A 21,388-nucleotide genomic window follows, 5' to 3' on the forward strand; every position below is an offset into this window, starting at 1 on the left:
TTAAAGAAATATGGTTTTATTTTAACGGTTTAAGTGGCATTAAACAAGGAAGAACGCTGATTGTTAGAAAAAGGAAACATGTCCATAGTCTGTTCAATGACAAGGCAAAGTGTGAAACAGCAAGCAGCGAATAATCATCTGCCCATTTTTTAAACAACCATTTACACATGAAAGTAAACCAAGTGTTTTATATTACAACTAAGGCATCAGATGTCAGTATGTACAAGGCCAGAGCCAGAGAGGGACAGTGGAAAGACAGACACGTCATCTCCGTAGCTAGAGGAAAACTTTGACAGTTGATCCTTGTACACATACGGTGAAGGCACAGTGTGATTTAGCAGGAGAGAAACGTTACAATGCTGATCTGGAGTTAGCCTCAAGCTGTCATTCAGCACTATAAAGGTGGCAGATTTTACAGTGTCAGCATACCTATACACATTAGGACAGTATACACACACACACACTATGGTCATCAACAACACAGGTTACAGTATAGACAGGAATGAATCAAAAACATTTCAACTAGAATATAAATTGGAGTCAGTCTGTACAACTATAAACATCAAACAGATGGCCAGAGAGGCTGTCTAACGCAACACACATCCGTTTACAAGGGCACCAATGGGAGGGGAGGGAGGCGTTATAGAACGTTCATATAGGAATTAACACGCATGTATGGCTCTACCTGAAGGTTATATAACATTTGCTCCCCAAATGAATGCAGCCCAGGGTCTGAGACACAGCCCTCTCCTCTTCTGGGTTGTATTCATTAGGGCACACTGTGGCAAAACATTTCAAAACATTGTGCCATGAAAAAAAGAAAACAGCCGTTTCTTATTGGACAAGTTCAGATAGTACCTCCCCGTTGCAGCCCGTTTCTTCCAATTCGTGCCTAAAGAATTACGTCCAAGAACAGGTTCGCACAGAAGACATTTAACTAAGAATCTAAAGCTTTAACCTGGAGTATCCAATATAGACATGGGTTATTCAAATATTACCCTACGAGGTATGGAGTACTTCTGGTTCTGTTCAACCTGATAATTAATTGCACCCACCTGATGTCCCAGGTCTAAACCAGTCCCTGATTAGAAGGGGGAAAATTGAAAAAAGCAATGAAGGGCCAGATTTGAATTTGAGGGGTCTCGACAATAGACTACAGACACAATAATGACATTTATACAATGATCTCCATACAACCCTGAGATAACAATATTAGCTACCCGTTACGCCTGCCTGCTGCAAGTGTGTGTGTCCTTACAGCAGAATTACAAGTTAACCATCAGGGAATAGGAAGGCAGACATTTAACTGTATACACACACATTGGAATGTAGGTGATCAAGGACATGATTGATTAAATGATAGTTTACGCAATTACGCAAATACCTAAGGCTAGACAGGTATACACAAATAGCTCAGTAAAGATTAACACATGCACGCACACACACAGTGATTAAGGGTTATTAAGATGTTGTATGAAGGTGTTATGGTTTCTCCATCAGTTAGTCACACAGATCAGTGGACAGGAGAGGGGCTATGACAGCACGGTAGGCATCAGGGTAGACATCAAACTGACCCAGGGACAGAGCTTAGTATCCAGCATTCAATCATGTCCCTAGCCAAACTGACTTCAGAGCAGTCTATAGACCATCCACTCACCACAGGGCAGTAAAAACCAAATAAAAACATCTAAACAGAAGTGGAACGTCAAGGTCCTCCCCAAGGCATGGGTGTCCTCAACCAAGTCCTCTTAAAGTCTGGTTTATTGCAGGTCCTCTTTTAAAAGGTGAGAGGTCCTCAATCAGGTCCTCTTTTAGGCAGGAGAATAAGTCCTTTCTGGGGTCCTCTCGGAGGCTGGTTTTGCTCAGGTTCTCTCTGGAGGTCATAGTTCACTGGAGCATCAGCTGTTTGAGGTTGTCATGAAGGATAGTATCCTTGACATCTCGGAACACCAGGCGGATGTTCTCTGTGTTGATGGCCGTGGTGAAGTGGTGGTAGAGGGGCTTCTGTGTCAAGTCTCTTCTCTTCTCCCGGAAACAGTCCACTAGGAACTTCTGGACGTCCGGCAGGCTGTGGTCCGGCCCCGTGTACTCTGGGAAGTATTTACTTAGCGAAACATTCAAGACCTGCCGAGAACAAGGATCAGCCGAACATAACATGGAACGTCAGTACAATCAGAAGGTTGGTTTGGACTCAATCACAATACTTGACATCAATATATTTCTCTCTGAAAAGCTAAGAACTCATTCTCTTCAGTGAGGACTCATGCGAGCAGGGTCCAATCTACTCAAGGCATCACTATCTTAGGTAAACGAGTTTGTGATTACGGGGAATGTGACTGTACAGACCTTCTCCTCCAGCAGGTCAGTCTTGTTGAGGAAGAGGATGATGGAGACTGAGAGGAAGACTCGGTTGTTGACAATCGTCTCAAAGATGTTCAACGACTCTCTCAGCCGGTTGGTCTGCCTGTCCTCCATCAAGACCTAGAACACACAGGGGATAGAAAAATGAAATAAATAAATTAGGTAGTGTGTCAGTGAGAGAGAAACAGAGGGAGTGTGTGGTGAGCGTGTTCAGTAGGCGTGCATGTCCACTGTGTGTGTACCTGGTCATACTCCGAAGAAGACACTAGGAACAGTATGGAGGTGACAGAGTCAAAACACTCAAACCACCGACGTCTTTCCGAGCGCTGTCCTCCCACGTCCACCATCTTGAAGGGAATACTCTTGATCTCAAAGTCATACTCATGAATGCCCTTAGTGGGCTTACGGGCTAGCAGGACGTCATGCTGGGAAGGGATGTAGCTCTGGAGGAGAGAGAGAGGGATGAGTAGAAGACAGGAGAAGAGGATGGGGATGTTAAGGAGGCAGAGTGATTTATGGAGGGAAAGACGGCAGGGAGAGAAACTTACCGGCTCCCCGAGCTTCTCCACATTGTCCAAGAAATACTTAACCGACTCACCCTGAGAGAGGAAAGAAGAGGAGAGAGAAGAGAAATGTGTTTTAGCGTCATTGTCAATCTTCTAATACTCAGATTATGTACACAGATCAGCCTAAAACTGCTGCATGTGAGTGAGAGAGTGTAGGGCAACTAGATTCAGCCGCAGGCCGATTTGTGTCGGAGCGAATGGTCGGAACTCAATTATAATAATAATTGGAAAAACCATATTGACCACAACAAAGTCTAAATATTGATTATGTTTGAAAATAACAATAATGTCTTACTTTGATTTCATTGAGCACGTTTACATGCATACTAATAATTCGATATTAAGCTGATTATGGAAGTAGGCAGATTATGCAATAGTCACATAAAACACCTTACTCTGCTTAATCTTGAATTGGCAAAAGGTTTAAAAAAATTGAAGTAAACCTACGCCAATTAAAACATGGTTTTCTGAGCAATCTTTCAAATTATTAGGGCATGTAAACACCCTAAAACGGCGTTCCAGAAGTATATTTGATCTGCGCGTGCGCTAGCACCAGCAGAGTGAGCCTCCCTCTTCAGCTCAAGTGTGTTCGGAACAACTGAATGTATGGGTCTTAGAAGTAGTTTTCACATGCAAACTTTATACAGCGCATTGGGAAAGTATTCAGACCCTTTCACTTTTTTCACGTTACAGCCGTATTCTAAAATGGATTAAATCCCCCCTCCCCCATCAATGTACACACTATACCCCATAACTACAAAGCAAAAACAGGTCAAGAAATTTTAGCAAATTTATAAACATTAAAACTGAAATCTCACATTTACACATTTATTCAGACCCTTTACGCAGTACTTTGTTGAAGCACCTTTGGCAGCGATTACAGCCTAGAGTCTTCTTGGGTAAGACGCTACAAGCGTGGCACACCTGTATTTGGGGAGTTTCTCCCATTCTTCTCTGCAGATTTTCTCAAGCTGTGTCAGGTTGGATGGGGAGCGTCGCTGCACATAAATGTTCAGATCTCTCCAGAAATGTTAGATCAGGTTCAAGTCCAGGCTCTGGACCACTCAAGGACTTGTCCCAAAACCACTCCTGCATTGTCTTGGCTGTGTGCTTAGGGTCATTGTCCTGTTGGAAGGTGAACCTTTACCCCAGTCTGAGGTCCTGAACGCTCTGGAGCAGGTTGTAATCAGTGATCTCTCTGTATTTTGATCCATTCATCTTTCCTCTGATCCCGACACGGAAAACATCCCCATAGCATGATGCTGCCACCACCATGCTTTATCGTAGGGATGGTGCAAGGTTTCCTCCAGATGTAACGCTTGGCATTCAGGCCAAAGACTTCAATCTTGTTTCTCATGGTCTGACTCCTTAGGTGCCTTTTGGCAAACTCCAAGCAGGCTGTCATGTGCCATTTACTGAAGAGTGGCTTCCGTCTGGCCACTCTATCATAAAGGCCTGAGTGGTGGAGTGCTGCAGAGAAGGTTGGCTTCTGGAAGGTTCTCCCATCTCCACAGAGGAACTCTAGAGCTTTGTCAGAGTGACCATCGGGTTCTTGGTCACCCCCTGATTGCGCAGTTTGGCCAGACGACCAGCTCTAGGAAGAGTCTTGGTGGTTCCAAACTTCTTTCATTTAAGAATGATGTTGGCCACTGTCTTCTTGAGGACCTTCTATGCTGCAGACATTTTTTGGTGCCCTTTCCCAGATCTGTTCCTCGACACAATCCTGTCTTGGAGCTCTACGGACAATTCCTTCAACCTCATGGCTTGGTTTTTGCTCTGACATGCACTGTCAACTGTGGGACCCTATATAGACAGTTCTGTGCCTTTCTAAATCATGTCCAATCAATTGAATTTCCCCAGGTGGACTCCAATCAAGTTCTAGAAACATCAAGAATGATGCAAACAGGACACAACTTAGCTCAATTTCAAGTCTCATAGCAAAGGATCTGAATACTTATGTAAATAAGGTATTGGGTTTTATGTTTTATACATTTGCACAAACTTCTAAAAACCTGTTTTCGCTTTGTCATTATGGGGTAGTGTGTGTAGATTGATGAGATTTTTTAAATGTTTTATTTATTTATTTTAGAACAAGGCTAAAAAATGTGGAAAATGTCAAGGGGTCTGAATACACTGCATGTACAAACTCAGAATCAAATATGCTCACATTAGGTCTATTTTTCTTTGTGGGAAACCTTGGGAATAGATTTCCTCAATTAAACAAATCCGTAGCTGAATTCCTGGTAATTTTAGTGTTTTTTTGACCAAACCCCCCAACCCCCCAAAAACCAGGTTGGCCACATGATACCAACCCCTTGTAGTGGAATGGCCTCAAGTTGCCAACCCCTGTAGTGCATCCATGTGAAGTGAGCATTCGTGTGCCTGTATGTGTGTGTGATGTGTAACGGAGTGTGGGTGTGTTTTCCACCCTGTCCTCCTGGTCTGGTGTTGTTTCTCAGTAAGTGGGGCGTGCCCAAACACGAGTCTGCACAGCCAAGACTGGCTCACATTCCAGTCTGTGTGTGTGTGTTAGAGCATGTACTCACTCTACCCCTGAAAGCTACAGAAATGTACATTTAAAAATCTATTCTTGTGTCTTTGTGATGATTAGATCACAACTCTGTGTGTGTGTGTGTGTGTGTGTGTGTGTGTGTGTGTGTGTGTGTGTGTGTGTGTGTGTGTGTGTGTGTGTGTGTGTGTGTGTGTGTTTTACTGTACACATTCGATAATAACACTAAAGGCCTTTTATCTTTACAACTCACCTGGCCTGAAAAACCTGTCTGATTCTGTCTGTGTGCGGTAGGCTAAGATTACAGAGTATGTAGAGTTGATCAAACCAGAGCTCAAGTGTCTGTCCATACAGGCAGAATACTTTATTTTTTAAAATTAAACTAGGCAAGTCAGTTGAGAACAAATTCTTATTTACAATGACGGCCTACACTATACACACACACACTGATAAACAAACATACACACAGGCCCTGTGCTACTGGAACCAGTATATCATTAGACAGATGGCCTCAGCTACAACCCAAAAGTGAAACCTAGGCACACAACTTATTTTTTTCTGTAACATATCCTGCCTCCCTTCTTACTGTAAAAACACACACACACACACACACACACACACACACACACACACACACACACACACACACACACACACACACACACACACACACACACACACACACACACACAAGAATTCCCGTTAGGAAAATGTGGTGCCGAACATTTGATCGGCAGCATTTTAATTTAATGGACATTTGAGAAATTTACCGGACCCATATGCATTGGGTGCGTAACCTGATTAGGGCACCCACCCACAGTGCTTAGGGTGACAGAAATCACATTTAGATTATGGTAAATCATATTAACAGAACATGCAACTCGAGGATGCAATGGTGTGTGTCCTTACCGAATTCCGATGCGCACTTTGAAGATGTTAGAAGTTATTTACTTTTCCTGTGCCAAGACAAGTAACAAACAGCAAAATCACTAGTCACTATGTCAATCTATTGCCCATAGCAGAAAAGTTGACCTATTCTATTGGTCAGCTTGTCGTACTGTGCGAGAAATAAATAGCCAATTCCAAACAGACTCTGGGACAGTTGTGGGACGATAGGTTGCATGAATTATTTTGCTTAAAATGTTGATAAACTATTATTTCTCCACATAAAGCGCAGCAATGTGCACAAGGCAAGGCACCCTAGGCAAGGCACCCTAGGCAAGGCACCCTAGGCAAGGCACCCTAGGCAAGGCACCCTAGGCAAGGCACCCTAGGCAAGGCACCCTAGGCAATACGCAACGTGCGAATGTTGGTTCCATAATGCAATTAGCAGGAAAACACTTGTCAAAAGCGCATTATTACATGTCAGCTGTTTCCAAGAACAGTGATGAAAATCAGTTAGAAATTAAGATAGAGGTGAGATCTAAAGATGCAGAAATAAGCATGGATTGCGGCTTTGGCTACTGGACAACGAAATAAGGTTTATTTGAAAACAAATGAGAGAAATAGGCTAATGGTTTCAAAGGCATTTGGAAGTCTTTATAAAATAATTGCCTCCATATTTCTATGGTCGGGTTTGACTTTGAAGCAAGGTAAGACATGCCTCATAATATGACGAATGGGAAGCAGGCTTTAATTACCAGTTGAAATGTTAATGTTTTTAGCGCTTTTAAAATCATGGCTATCAAAACTTAACACACAATTGCATTTAGAATTGTTACACAATGATTGGGCTTATAAAAATCACGTTTCACTCCAGCAGCCAACGAATGAGCTGTTTGAGAAGCTGGAGCAACAGCAGCAGGAGCTCTCACGCTGTCCTGACATATTTCCACTCATAACCTCTATATGCAGTGCACTACAAAAATTTACCTATAGACCGATAAGCATATGACCAGTCAAATGCATTTCCATCGACTGGTATTTCAAATCAATGAATAGGTTAAAAAACATTATTTAGCAAAGGGATTTTTTTTCATTTCCCGGACAATTGACTGGTGGCAGTTTTATTGATCAGATTTTCCTTTTTTTTTGGCCAAAAGCCTGCTATTACCGGCTGACGTTAACCCTGACACACACAGAGAGTTATAAACACAAATTGTTACATCTCAGACTGACTTCCCGGCTGTCGATGCCCCCTTGTGTGATCGTAATGCCCCAGAATTTTTTAAATCCATCAGAACATTTATCTTAAAATGTTTACATATTAGGCTATTTCTTCACATTATGAGCGCAGGAATGTGCAAAACGGCAGTAGGCCATAAGCGTGAATGTTCCAAAATGCTATTAGCGGGTAAACACTACTCTTCAAATCTCCAAAGCGCACCGCAATTGCGAGATGAAAATATCCTTTAGAAATTTGGAAAAGGTCTAAAAATGCAACAACTAGCATGGGTTTTTAATATGACTAGGATTGTGTCTGTGACTGTCATTGTGTCTGACAAATGAGAAAGTTTTTATAAAAGAATCCCCTTACACTATGGTCGGAACACAGTAAGACATGCCTCATTGTCATAAAGTCTATCTCTTGTCGTGATGTGTGTTTTGTCCTTTTGGTAGGCCGTCATTGTAAATAAGAATTTGTTCTTAACCGACTTGCCTATTTAAATAAAAAGGTTAAATAAAAAAAGTATTGTCAGCTGTGCCATATAGCAATAGAGTTGGGAAGAGATTTTCGATGTACCGATTCCATGGCATACGGTTTATGAACTGATACACAAAACGACACTGTATTCAAAACTTGAGTTTTTAACTTTAAAATTATTATACAAAATTCTTGCAACGAATGTAGCTTGTTTTTGGTCACTGGTTCAGGAATGGCTGAAGAATTGCAACATTTAAGCCAATTCTGCAAATAGCACTGCTAGGCGATTTAAAAAGTTAGTCCAATTGATCAATAATATAATAACTCTTTGCAAAAATGTTTCTTTAATTTACAATCTTTAGAAACTATGAGAATAGAAAGGTTCAGAACTTTTGTGAAACATCACAGCACAGTTGAAATATATATGGCAAACAAATCAAAACTGGATGATGTTCAGAAATAGATGGGAGGGGTTGAAAGTAGCTGGATGGGACTAAAAACAAATCAAAAATAACTATTGTAAAATTGATATAGTATGAATAAGATGGAAGTAGAAGCCTAAGTGTTGTTTACTCCAATTGGGGGAGGGGTGGCCCTTAGCAAGATGGCGCCGACAGATAGGAAAGCTCCTAAGCAACCTTACAAGCATTTCGCTACACCCGCAATAACATCTGGTAAATGTGAATGTGACCAATAAAATTGGATTTGGTAGGGTTAGGGGAAAACAATATATAACCAGTCAAAAGTTGACACACCTACAGATTCAAGAGCTTTTCTTTATTTTTACTATTATTCTACAATGTAGAATAATAGTGAAGACATCAAAAATATGAAATTACACATGGAATCATATAGTAACCAAAATATATTTTATATTTGAGATTCTTCAAAGTAGCCACCCTTTGCATTGATGACAGCTTGGCACACTTGGCATTCTATCAATCAGCTTCATGGAGGTAGTCACCTGGAATGCATTTCAATTAACCGGTCTGCCTTGTTAAATGTGGAATTTCTTTCCTTCTTAACGCGTTTGAACCAATCCGTTGTGCCGTGATAAGGTATGGGTGGTTTACAGAAAATAGCCCTATTTGGTAAAAGACCAAGTCCATATTATGGCAAGAAGAGCTCAAATAAGCAAAGAGAAATTACAGTCCATCATTACTTTAAGACATGAAGGCCAGTCAATGAGGACAATTTCAAGAACTTTGAAAGTTTCTTCAAGTGCAGTCGCAAAAACCATCAAGCGCTATGATAAACGCTATGATAAACTGACTCATGAGGACCGCCACAGGAAAGGAAGACCCAGACTTATGGCGGCAGGTAGCTTAGTGGTTAGAGCATTGGGCCAGTAACCAAAAGATTGCTAGATTGAATCCCCGAGCTGACAAGGTAAACATCAGTCGTTCTGCCCCTGAACAAGGCAGTTAACCCACTGTTCCCCGGTAGATCATCATTGTACATAAGAATTGGTTCTTAACTGACTTGCCTAGTTAAACAAAGGTTAAAAAAAGTTACCTCTGCTGCAGAAGATTAGTTATTTAGAGTTAACTGCACCTCAGAAGCTGCCCAAATAAAAGCATCAGAGTTCAAGAAACAGACTGAACAGAACTGTTCAGAAGAGACTTCCTGGTCAAATTGCTGCAAAGAAACCACTACTAAAGACACCAATAATAATAAGAAACTTGCTTGGCCCAAGAAACACGAGCAATGGACATTAATGAGTCCAAATATGAGATTTTTTGGTTCCAACCGCAGTGTCTTTGTGAGACACAGATTAGGTGAAAGGATGATCTCCGCATGTGTGGTTCCCACCATGAAGCATGGAGGAGGTGGTAACACTGTCAGTGATTTATTTAGAATTCAGCAAGGCTACCACAGCATTCTGCAGCAATATGCCATCCCACCTGGTATGCCCTTAGTGGGACTATGATTTGTTTTTCAACAAAATTAAGTTTCAGGCCTGACACTGACTTATATAGCTCATTGGCATCCTGTAAATCGGGCTGTCACTGCTGTATTGCTGCTATGTCACTTTTATGTCAGTGTTAGTGTTGAATGCAGCCGGTACAGGGCTTTGAGTGAGTGTGTGTTCTACCTTTAAGCAGATCAGCATTCCAGCACAAATCATACTCGATCTCACCAACAAACAGCTCACCAATACTCAAGTATTTTTCTATCTATAGCTTGTTCTCCATGTTATGTGGTGAGCAAACCTGTGCTATTTGGGATGCGAATTCGATTCGTTCCGACATTTCTTAATTTCTATTTTTACTTTTTGGATTGTGTGCATTGCTTGTATTGCTAGGTATTACTGCACTGTTGGAGCTAGAAACACAAGCATTTCACAGCACCTGCGATAACGTCTGCAAATCTGTGTACGCAAACTTTGACTTAATGTTATCAGCATTTATTTCCATGACCCCAAAAATTCTCATGGCTCTTCCTTGTTCCTCTGCAGCAGACAGAGTGAGCATTACATCGAACACAATAAAAAATTACAGTACCGATTCGCAATACACAGAATCATGATAAAACCTCAATACATATCGCAGCTGTAGCTATGTATCTTGATAATATTGTATCGTGAGGTCCCTAGCAATTCCCAGCCCTAGTGTGTGTGTTAGGAAAGACCAGGTGTCAATAGAGGAGAGCTGAGGTCGGCACAGCTAACAGACTGACGCACGTGCAGCTTGAGCATCCGACACACACACCAACCTCACACACATGCAGAGAGAGCCATTGAGAGACAAGGGAGGAAGCAGCCGCAAGTCTCTGGTCTCTACTCAGTTTCACTTTCACTTCAGCCAGTCTGCAGAGGCCTGATGAGTCTGTGTGCATCTGTGCATGCGTGTGTGTGTGTGTGTGTGTGTACTGACCAGCTGGAACTCCCTGCGTCTGTCGTAGGCGTGTTGTATGGCAACGTCAGCCCACAGGGCCTGGATGGAGGGCAGGTACTTGAGGAACACGCTCGTCTCCACCTGGCCGTGCACCATCATCGAAGATCGTGTGTCAAATGACATCACATTGTCTCCGTGCACCTGGTTGTCAGAGGAACCCCAGGGGATCTGAAGCTTCTCCCGTGCATCCACCAACACACGCACACCTGAAGGGGATAGATAGGGTTTAGAGTTAAACGCACACAGGGGTCTGTGGCCCACAACCCTATCTGACAAGTATCAGAAGGCAACAAGGCTGATTTAAAATAAGTCTTTATGTTCGAGGATATAAAACCACAGTTAGATAGTTTGGTCACTCTGGAGGCACGTTACACCACTGTTCGAACGAAACTGAAAAAAACCCCTCAAAGAATAACGTTAGAGGAGTTGAATTTTAGAGCTGGCAGCAGGAAGTCATATTTTCTCAAGTATATCTGATTTAGTTAGCCAGTTATAAGAAAAATGGCCATTTTTACACTAGAAACGTCGATACTCACACACTAGTCGATACTCTCCAACACTGGCGTTCCTCCACTAAACGGGGAATTTGTATTTCTGAAGCTAAACCCCATACAGTAACAGTTAGCTAGCTAATCTGCTGCTAACTTCGGATAGCAGCTCCACTCATAAACATAATGGAAACTTTGCCAAAAAGTTTTCACCACTCAGGTGGAACGTTAAGAATGTTAATGTAGCTTTTTTTTTTTTTTAGATATAGTCCCGTAGACTCTCCCTAGTTACCTTTGATAACATTGCTGTAAATTATTGCCCGGAACTCTTCTCGATCTTGCTGGTCGAAGTCCTGCCCGTGGATAATCCTCATCTGTTTGAGGAAAGTGGACTTGCCGCTCTCGCCCGCGCCCAGTAAAAGTATCTTCACTAGTCGTTTCACGTAGGTTTTGTCCCGGGAAATACTTTTGTCAATCGCCTTAGATTTCCTCAGCTGTTCCACCTCGGTGCTGGTAAGCAGGCAAGCGGGAAAGTAGTGATTTAGTACGGATCGGGTCGGCAGGAAGTCCGCCATGTTCAACCAGCTTCATCGATACACGGGAGAGAGTTTGCGCGTTCATGTGAGGAGCGCGGAAACGCTACTGTCTACTCTACACCATAGAAATATCATGATTTCTATGTAAAGTACACACTGGCTGCGTTTACACAGGCAGCTCAATTCTGATCTTTTACCCACTTGTTGTAGAAAGAGCTGATCTGATTGAACAAAATACCAATACGTGGAAAAATATCAGGGGTTTATTTATTACGTAGATTCTGTTGCAAAACGTTTAGTAATGGAAGCAAACGGAACGAAATGGGGAGGGACCTACTTAAAATGATTGAAAATGTTTGGATGAATGATTACACCGCTGTATTGGGCTGCCTGTGTTAATGTTCACACACACACACGCACACACAGGACCAAGCCTTTGGGCAAGCCCCTATCTTTTATATAACCGAAAAGTGTGCTTTGGATGACAGTACAGTCTACAAATCTAGCATATGCCTTTCTTGCAAAGCAAAATTCATACATTAATTTCATCACTTAACCATGTGATTATTCTTTTCATTTTGCCCTGAAAAAAAACTTTTACATCCTCATTTAGACCACTTTTTTTAACCAAAGTTGACCAAATTAAACAAAATAGCTGTTCCTAAAATTATAACATTGAAATACCTCATTATTCACATCACACCAAAGCCCTAATTTAACATTTAACAGAACAATTCAACACAGTCAAATTACAATCATGACTTGATCATGAATCATTTAGGCTCTGAGGTGTATGATCCAATGTCCCCACCTGGTGGTCACACCACACAGTTACATAAATGCAGAGCATATCGGTTACCTTACTTCATATAGCATCCTATGGCAGACAGACAGGTGGTTCACTGGTGGGAATATAGAACCGTGCCCGGATTGGCTAATACGATCTCCCTCTCTATCGATGCATGCTGGTCATTGTATTGATAACCTACTTGCGTATTCCTTCGCATCGAGCGTCTTCCCTTTGGCTGGAGAAATATTAGGCTACATTCATTCAGAGTGTAGCCGTTATCATAGTGAATAATAGGGGAGGGAGGCAGACAACATGACCATCAGAAACGTACGGGATCATGGACAGAGGTTCCGACCGAGGATGGCATGTCTCAAAAAGGTAGGTAGGTTAGCCCAATCAGAGATCGGTATGCTACACGGCATATGCAGACATCTAGGCTACAGTGTGTTGCTATATTTAGTCATCAAAATATATATCGACTATTCGTTCATCACACGCTGGGCAGTGGAGTCTGATGTTTTGTATTATTATCCGGGTTGTCGACCCAGTGCACCTATATGATAAGAATACATAATGATTTCAACAACAAAAAAATCATAACATGCCATATTCTCCTACAGCCATTTTTTAAAACTCAGCTGTTATGGATTTGTTGCCACATATCACAAAACATCATTCCCAGGAAAGCCTGTCTATATTTACAGTTAACCAGCGAGTCATGTTTAGTTGTTTCACAGGTGTCAATAAGAGTGTGAGAGAGCTAGCCTATGCCGTAAAATGAGACCACCTATCCTCAATGTGCAAAGTGTAAGTACATTACTTCCGTGAACAGCATTTCACAAACTTGTACTGTAGCTTTTGGCTTTGATTGACACTGTGTTCTCTCTACCATTGTATTGCTACTCAGTGATGAGGTCACTGAGTATTGTGTGATTAGTATTAGCACCTCCAGCAGCCAGCAGATAATCCAATCCATTTGTACTAACCGTACTGGACAGGACAAACTCTTGTTGCATTCCCAGCAGGGACCATGCTTGTTGTGCCAGCTTCTGTTACCAACAGGCTATTAAAACTGGGTTCTCTGTGTAACTTAAAGGGGACCTGCATCCGCTGATTTGGCCTTGTTTTCTGGCTTGCTCCTCAAGAAATGCTGGCGGCCATGACATAAACCAAACATGAGTTGACTTGGGGATGTGGTATGATGTGAGTGTTTCTTGGGTGTGTCCTTGCAACCAGCAAATACAATAACATTGTATTAGACACATACACATATTTAGTAGATGTTTTATTGCGGGTTTAGCGAAATGCTTGTGTTCCTAGCAGTGGAGTAATATCTAACAGTAGACAACAATGCATAGAAATCTAAAAGTAAAAGAATGGAATTAAGAAATATAGATACAGTTGAAGTCAGAAGTTTACATACACTTAGGTTGGAGTCATTAACTAGTTTACATACACTTAGGTTGGAGTCATTAACTAGTTTACATACACTTAGGTTGGAGTCATTAACTAGTTTACATACACTTAGGTTGGAGTCATTAACTAGTTTACATACACTTAGGTTGGAGTCATTAACTAGTTTACATACACTTAGGTTGGAGTCATTAACTAGTTTACATACACTTAGGTTGGAGTCATTAAAACTAGTTTACATACACTTAGGTTGGAGTCATTAAAACTAGTTTACATACACTTAGGTTGGAGTCATTAAAACTAGTTTACATACACTTAGGTTGGAGTCATTAAAACTAGTTTACATACACTTAGGTTGGAGTCATTAAAACTAGTTTACATACACTTAGGTTGGAGTCATTAAAACTAGTTTACGTACACTTAGGTTGGAGTCATTAAAACTAGTTTACGTACACTTAGGTTGGAGTCATTAAAACTAGTTTACGTACACTTAGGTTGGAGTCATTAAAACTAGTTTACATACACTTAGGTTGGAGTCATTAAAACTAGTTTACATACACTTAGGTTGGAGTCATTAAAACTAGTTTACGTACACTTAGGTTGGAGTCATTAAAACTCTGGTTCATCCTTGGGAGCAATTTCCAAACTCCTGAAGGTACCACATTCATCTGTACAAACAATAGTATTCAAGTATAAACACCACGGGGCTATTAGGGACTATTAAACACAATGGGACTATTATTCTGACATTTCACATTCTTAAAATAAAGTGATGATCCTAACCGACCTAAGACTGGGAATTTTTACTAGAATTAAATGTCAGGAATTGTGAAAAACTGTGTTTAAATGTATTTGGCTAAGGTGTATGTTAACCTCCGACTTCAACTGTATATTAGGTTGAGCAGTGTCGGAGTCCGGAGTACAATTAAGTGATAATTCCCGAGAATCCGGTGTTTGGAGGATATATTGGCACGGGTGTTTGACCCGAGACGAAGTTGAAGGCCGGCATAACTATTTTGGTTACTACCTGATTCTATATGTGTTATTTCATAGTTTTGATGTCTTCACTACTTTTTTACAATTTAGAAAATAGTAATATAAAGAAAAACCCTTGAATGAGTAGGTGTGTCCAAACTTTTGACTGATACTGAATATATGTATGTATGTGTGTGTGTGTGTGTGTGTGTGTGTGTGTGTGTGTGTGTGTGTGTGTGTGTGTGTGTGTGTGTGTGTGTGTGTGTGTGTGTGTGTGTGTGTGTGTGTGTGTGTGTGTGTGTGTATGTATGTATGCATATATGTGATGGGATATACAGCCATTATGGACAGTATGTGGATAGAATATATTGTATATCTGAAGAATACTTAGGATATAATAGTATATGTGCAGCAATAGTTGAATAGGATGGCCTTGACTAGAATACAGTATACATATGAACTGGGTAAAACAATATGTAAACTATATTGAAGTGACCAGTGTTCCATATCTATGTACAGCCTCTAAGGTGAAGGGTTGAATAGCTGGGTGGTAGCCGGCTAGTGACAGTGACTAAGTTCAGGGCAGGGTACTGGGGGTAGGCTGGCTAGTGATGGCTATTTAATAGTCTGATGGCCTTGTGAGAGAAGCTGTTTTTCTGTCTTGGTCCCAGCTTTGATGCACCTGTACTGACCTCGCCTTCTAGATGATAGCGGGGTGAACAGGCCGTGGCTCGGGTGGCTGAGGTCCTTAATGATCTTCTTGGCCTTCCTGTGACACCGGGTGCTGTAGATGTCCTGGAGGGCAGGAAGTGTGCCCAAAGGTGATGTGTTGGGCAGACCGTAAAACCCTATGGAGAGCCCTGCGGTGCAGTTGCCGTACCAGGTCGGTGATACAGCCCGACAGGATGCTCCAAATGGTGCATCTGTAAAAGTTTGTAAGGGTCTTTATTTCTTCACCCTCCTGAGGTTGAAGAGGCACTGATGGGAGCGTGCTCCCTCTGCTGTCAACTGAGGTCCATGATCAGCTCCTTTGTTTTGTTGACTTTGAGGTAGAGGTTATTTTCCTGGCACCACTCCACCAGGGCCCTCACCTCTGTCTTGTCGTTGTTGGTAATCCGGCCTACCATTGTTGTATCGTCTGCAAACCTGATGATTGACTTGGAGGTGTGTGTGGCCACATGGTCATGGGCGAACAGGGAGTACATGAGGGGGCTGAGCACACACCCTTGTGGGGTCCCTGTGTTGAGGATTACCATAGTGGAGGTGTTGTTGCCTACCTTGACCACCTGGGGTGACCCGTCAGGAAGTCCAGGACCCAGTTACACAGGGCGCGGTTCAGACCCAGGGCCCCAAGCTTAATGATGATTTTGGAGGGTACTATGGCGTGGAAGGCTGAGCTGTAGTCAATGAACAGCATTCTTACATAGGTTTTCCTCTTGTCCAGATGGGATAGGGCAGTGTACAATGCAATGGCGATCTGTGGATCTATTGTGGCGGTATGTAAACTCCACTTTGTCTCTGTACTGACATTTTGCCTGCCTTATGGAGTGAATAACTGGATTGTTTGTATTCGACCATATTCCAAGTCACCATGCCATGGTAAAATGCAGTGGTTCACTCTTTCAGTTTTGCGTGAATCCTGCCATATATCCACAGTTTTTGTTTTGGAAAGGTTGTAATCGTCACAGTGGGAACAACATCCCCTATACACTTCCTGATGAACTCAGTCACCGTGTCAGTGTATAAGTCAATGTTATTCTCAGAGGCAACCCGGAACATATCCCTGTCCGCGGGATCAAAACAATCTTGACGCATGGATTCCAATTGGTCAGACCAGCGTTGATTAGACCTTAGCATGGGTACATCCTGGTTGAGTTTCTGCCTATGGGAAGGGAGGAGCAGAATGGAGTCATGATCTGATTTGCCAAAGGGAGGGCCTTGTAGCCAGGATATGCGGTTTCCAGTTTGCACAAGGTCCAGTGTAGTTCCTTTTAAGAGACATGCCCATCTGTCAGAACCTTTCCCACAACTGTTTCCCTACTCAATCACTACAAACAAACCCCCTGATTAATATAATTAGTGAGGTGGTTAAACTGTGTATTGTTCTGTATTTTGATGTAAGTGGTACAGAATCTGATTCCGCTGACATGTGCTCCCTCCATCAATATACCGGAAGCCGTCATAAGGTGTATCATCCAGTGCGTGAAGCCCTGACCTGCCTTCCTTTTGGGCAATTATGTGTGAAACACATCTCACTGTCCTAGAAATGCCCCAGACATGATGAAAACGAGACTGGATTCCCCCAGGGTGAAATGTCCCTTTAATAGTAATAGTTATATTTAAAAGTAATAGGATTCTATAGATGTAATTCTATGCATATGGATCTGACCTGTCTCATTATCGTAGTATCCTGTTGACTTCCTGTCCTATTGTCATGGTAACCTGTTTTCTTGACAACCCATTGTCTCAGTGACCCGCCTCTGTAGTGGTGAATGTCTGTTGTCTTTATGACCTGTTTTCCTGCTGTCTGCAAGGTGGAGTCTGTGATGCTGGAGATGCAGGATCCAAAGACTGGAGTCAAGCTACAACCCCAGAGACTGGTTATCACTACTATACCTCACGCTATCACAGGTAAACACACACAAAGAAGCAAACAGAAAAAGACTCTCAGATAGTGGCTGCCATAGGTTAGGTAACTCCTACAGACCCCGGGACCTTTTTTCCCCCAAGTCTTGAGCTCAGGATTATATCGCCTTGACAACCTCTGGTCGAGAAGGAGAGAGGGGGGGGGGGGGCATAGGGAGACAGGGAGGTAGTGAGAGTAGGAGGAAGAGCAGTAAGGAGAGAAAGATGGCTAAAGAACCTACTGTATACCTACTGAGTTTTAATGGTACAACTTCAGCTTTGTCCGTTTCTGATAAAATCATCCTTGATTACAGACACTGTAACAGCATGTCGTCTGGGATTGGTAAAACATAGAATAGCGTAGCATAGATTATACAACGGGTGGGCCGGGACTATCTCTTGGAAGAATGAAAATAATGTTTTTCATGAAAATGCTGTATGTCAATCATTATTTGAATATGTTGGTAACCTGTTGTATAAAAATGATAATGGCCACAGAGCCGGTGTTTGAAGGATATATTGGCACAGTTTGCCGGTGCTCGACTTCGTCTTGGGCCTAACACGCATGCCAATATATCCTCCAAAAAGTGGCTTCGAGGGCATTCTCACTTTAATTAAATAGCTTACTTGAATAATTTCCAGTATCCCTATAGAGAAATGTAATAACATTTAATAAAATAATAGCCGTCTCCTCCTCTCCTCTCCTCTCATATTGACTGTCACAGCAGTTGTTTCTCTGAGGCAGGCGTCTGGCATTTATATATCACCCCTCTCTCCTCTCCACAGCCCCTTTTGATTTCAGAGTTACTGTAACGATGTGCGCTGAGAGTCCGGAAGCAAGTTCAGGGAGGGAATACATTTAATAAATGAAACAAACACGTAACACCGACAGCGCACTGACCCGAAACAAATAGACACAATGACAACTGGGGAAGCAGACTGGTGACCTAGAGGCCGGAGAGGGAGCACACGTGACAGTTAAACCAATGAGTCTTGATGTCATACATGTGATGTTATATCTCTACAATAGCTGTTTGTTGTCACCTTCTCCAGGTGAGGACATTGTGGCATGGCTGACCAACTGCTACAGTATAGAGTCAGAAGGTAAAAGAGCTTTCATCTCAAAAACACACACACACACACACACACACACACACACACACACACACACACACACACACACACACACACACACACACACACACACACACACACACACACACACACACACACACACACACACACACACACACACACACACACACACACACACACACACACACACACACACACACACACAGAGAGAGAGAGAGCTGTCTAGTATTATGGTTCCTGAACACCAACCCTTTTCTCTATTTCTCTCCCTTTCTCTTCTTCTTCCCCCTCTCTCTGTCTGTGTAGAGGCGGGGGCTCTGGGCACCATGTTGGTGGCATTTGGGTACATCTACCCCCTCCAGGATCATAAGCGACTAGTCATCAAACCAGACGCGTCTCTCTACCGCTTTCAGGTAACAATGACAACACCTCATGAATCTTAAGCTTAACCAACCCCCTTACGCCTAACTCTATGCCAAACCTCTGTGCTTTTTGTCTTTTCTCAGACACCATACTTCTGGCCAGCCCAGCAGTGGCCTGTAGAGGACACAGACTATGGTGAAATGCACACAGAACAAGACAAAACAGAGTTAAAGTTTTCTTTATTGTTAGGTCATCTACATTGATGACCTAACATCTAAATTACAAAATAAAATGAAAATCATGTTTATTTCACAGCAATATACCTGGCTAAGAGAAACATCCGCAAGAAAGGAATACTGGCGCTGTATGAACAGGTGAGAGACATTCACACGTGCACGCAGGCACACACATCTATCTAATGTGGAAGTGGTAACACACTACTCTGTTGTCTTCAGGTGCAGTATAACAGTCTTCACAAGTGGATGAATCATAAGTGGGACTTCATTGTGATGCAGGCTAAAGAACAGTACAGGTTAGTCTGGCTGAAATAGACTACACTGTCATGTATTTTTTATTTTTTTACTTAACCTTTATTTAACTAGGCAAGTCAGTTAAGAACAAATTCTTATTTTCAATGACGGCCTAGGAACATTCATCCACAGACGGACTGTGTACTTGGATTTGACTGTTTTGTGTGTGTATGTGTGCAGGGCGGGGAAGGAGAGGAAAAAGCCGGATCGCATGGTGTTTGACTGCCAGGAGAGAGCCTACTGGGTGGTACACAGACCTCCGGTGAGACACACACACTAGTGATGTGTGTGTTGACTCATAACCCAATGCCTCCGCGTTTATATCTGCAGGTTTAGGGTCATGAAATATTGTGTGGATTAAGTGCGGGAGGGTGGCGGGCAGGTTGAATAAAGAGAAAACGCTGCTTTAAAATGTAATAAATATATCATTATTTTGCAATTAATATCTATAGGCTACATTGAGGTTTTTCTTTAATTTTTAAAATTTATCTGACATTAGTGTATAAGCCTAAGCTTTAGGTCTTATCTGTAGTGCAACAAATACACGCCAGAGTTTAATTCAATAAGAAAAATGCTTTGAAATGGAGAGCGGAAAATAAAGAGAAGGGAGGGCCCTTCAATATGTTATGTGTGACGATTGTGAGGTGCTGTACAAATTTGACAGTCACAAGATGGGGCACGTCAAGGTAAATGTGGTGTTCAGATGGGTTAAATGGAATAGTAACTGAAATCTGGACGCTGACTGTAGTTCTATAACCTCTAATGTAATATTAACTCCTGCAGAATGAAGCATTTCTCGCAGTAAAATGATACACCAAATGTACATTTTGACTCGGGAACAGGAGTTGAGAAATAGGATTTCTTTCTTTCAGCATCTTGAGAGAATGTAAGTGCGCGATAGGGACCGTCTGTAAAGGCGCTATCTTTATCAGCGTCATAAAGGCAAATAGTATTACAAACGCATAAAATATGCATCCAAGCCGAAGTTGTTTTAATTCCCTTAAAACCAGTAAAACTGATGTTGTTTGGTCCCCAAAAAATGGTTGAGTTCTTGCATTTTCTTCTGGGTCCCTTAACGTCTTTGCTATGCAAGAGAAGCAGAGATGAAAGAGAGAACTTTAAAGATCGATTTGAAGTATTAACTCTTATCGATGTAGGCCATTTTCTGATGAGCAAGGGAATATTTAGTCTTCTAGGGCAACAAGTAATGACAGAAGAAAAGCTGCATGTGTTTAATTACACGCAAGGTCACTATGGGGCGATAAATTGAACCTGCCTTCCATGTAGACAGATATATTATCAGAAACACTATTCCTGTACTGTGCCTGCTGACAGGTGAATATATCTCCAGGTGAGATGATGTGTTTCTCTGCAGGGAGGAGCTCTGGCCTTTCACGACTGGACAGACAGGCTACTAACGAAGCATCATGGGTAGAGAGTGATGCATCCTGGGTAGTCTCATGGGGGGGGGGGGGGTGTTGGGGGCCTAGCTTATTCTTCTGTCTGATATCAATCACAAACCAAAACATGAGAATATCGAATCATACCGTGCACATTACTTAATGTTTTGTCTGTCTGTCTGTAGCCAGGGACCGTCAGTGCAATGGACTACGGACTTGAACGCATGGTAGACCCCAACACAGAGGAGGTAACAGG

General features: G+C 42.2%; 2 protein-coding genes across 5 annotated transcripts in view; one reads left to right on the forward strand and one right to left on the reverse strand.

The window, feature by feature from the left end:
- Positions 1 to 12,125, reverse strand: LOC124040078 (guanine nucleotide-binding protein subunit alpha-13-like). Of its 2 annotated transcripts, XM_046356869.1 has the most exons (6): positions 11,698 to 12,125; positions 10,897 to 11,123; positions 2,910 to 2,960; positions 2,604 to 2,804; positions 2,347 to 2,481; positions 1 to 2,124 (listed from the first exon to the last, which is right to left on the reverse strand). In XM_046356869.1, the coding sequence occupies exons 1-6, from the start codon at positions 11,978 to 11,980 to the stop codon at positions 1,888 to 1,890; spliced, it is 1,134 nt and encodes a 377-aa protein (XP_046212825.1). In that variant the 5' UTR covers positions 11,981 to 12,125; the 3' UTR covers positions 1 to 1,887. The 2 variants fall into 2 exon arrangements, with proteins under 2 accessions (XP_046212825.1, XP_046212824.1); XM_046356868.1 differs by having other exon boundaries at positions 2,604 to 2,960; positions 11,698 to 12,058.
- The window catches only part of LOC124040077 (regulator of G-protein signaling 9-like), an 18,199-nt gene continuing 8,567 nt past the window's right edge, over positions 11,757 to 21,388 (forward strand). Inside the window, exons 1-9 of one of the 3 annotated variants that reach the window (XM_046356867.1) lie at positions 11,757 to 12,085; positions 17,654 to 17,750; positions 18,798 to 18,848; positions 19,146 to 19,252; positions 19,346 to 19,397; positions 19,518 to 19,576; positions 19,658 to 19,734; positions 19,913 to 19,994; positions 21,318 to 21,380. In XM_046356867.1, coding sequence (XP_046212823.1) covers positions 17,666 to 17,750; positions 18,798 to 18,848; positions 19,146 to 19,252; positions 19,346 to 19,397; positions 19,518 to 19,576; positions 19,658 to 19,734; positions 19,913 to 19,994; positions 21,318 to 21,380 — 576 coding nt within the window. In that variant the 5' untranslated portion in view covers positions 11,757 to 12,085; positions 17,654 to 17,665. Of the gene's footprint in view, positions 12,086 to 12,634; positions 13,110 to 13,719; positions 13,935 to 17,653; positions 17,751 to 18,797; positions 18,849 to 19,145; positions 19,253 to 19,345; positions 19,398 to 19,517; positions 19,577 to 19,657; positions 19,735 to 19,912; positions 19,995 to 21,317; positions 21,381 to 21,388 lie in introns of those variants that run through there. The other 2 variants (XM_046356864.1, XM_046356865.1) reach the window with 2 other exon arrangements.

This window comes from Oncorhynchus gorbuscha, linkage group LG07 (genome assembly GCF_021184085.1).
Source record: "Oncorhynchus gorbuscha isolate QuinsamMale2020 ecotype Even-year linkage group LG07, OgorEven_v1.0, whole genome shotgun sequence".
NCBI classification, from domain to species: Eukaryota; Metazoa; Chordata; class Actinopteri; order Salmoniformes; family Salmonidae; genus Oncorhynchus; species Oncorhynchus gorbuscha.

What these genes read in the sequence shown, in the direction of transcription:
- LOC124040078 (XM_046356868.1), bottom strand. Translation starts at nt 11,980, where the DNA reads ATGGCGGACTTCCTGCCGACCCGATCCGTACTAAATCACTACTTTCCC. An exon ending in TTACAGCAATGTTATCAAAG is followed by an intron (nt 11,124 to 11,697) that starts GTAACTAGGGAG and finishes TATCCCCTTCAG; the next exon opens with GTGTGCGTGTGTTGGTGGAT. An exon ending in CTTCTTCGGAGTATGACCAG is followed by an intron (nt 2,482 to 2,603) that starts GTACACACACAG and finishes TGTGTGTTCTAG; the next exon opens with GTCTTGATGGAGGACAGGCA.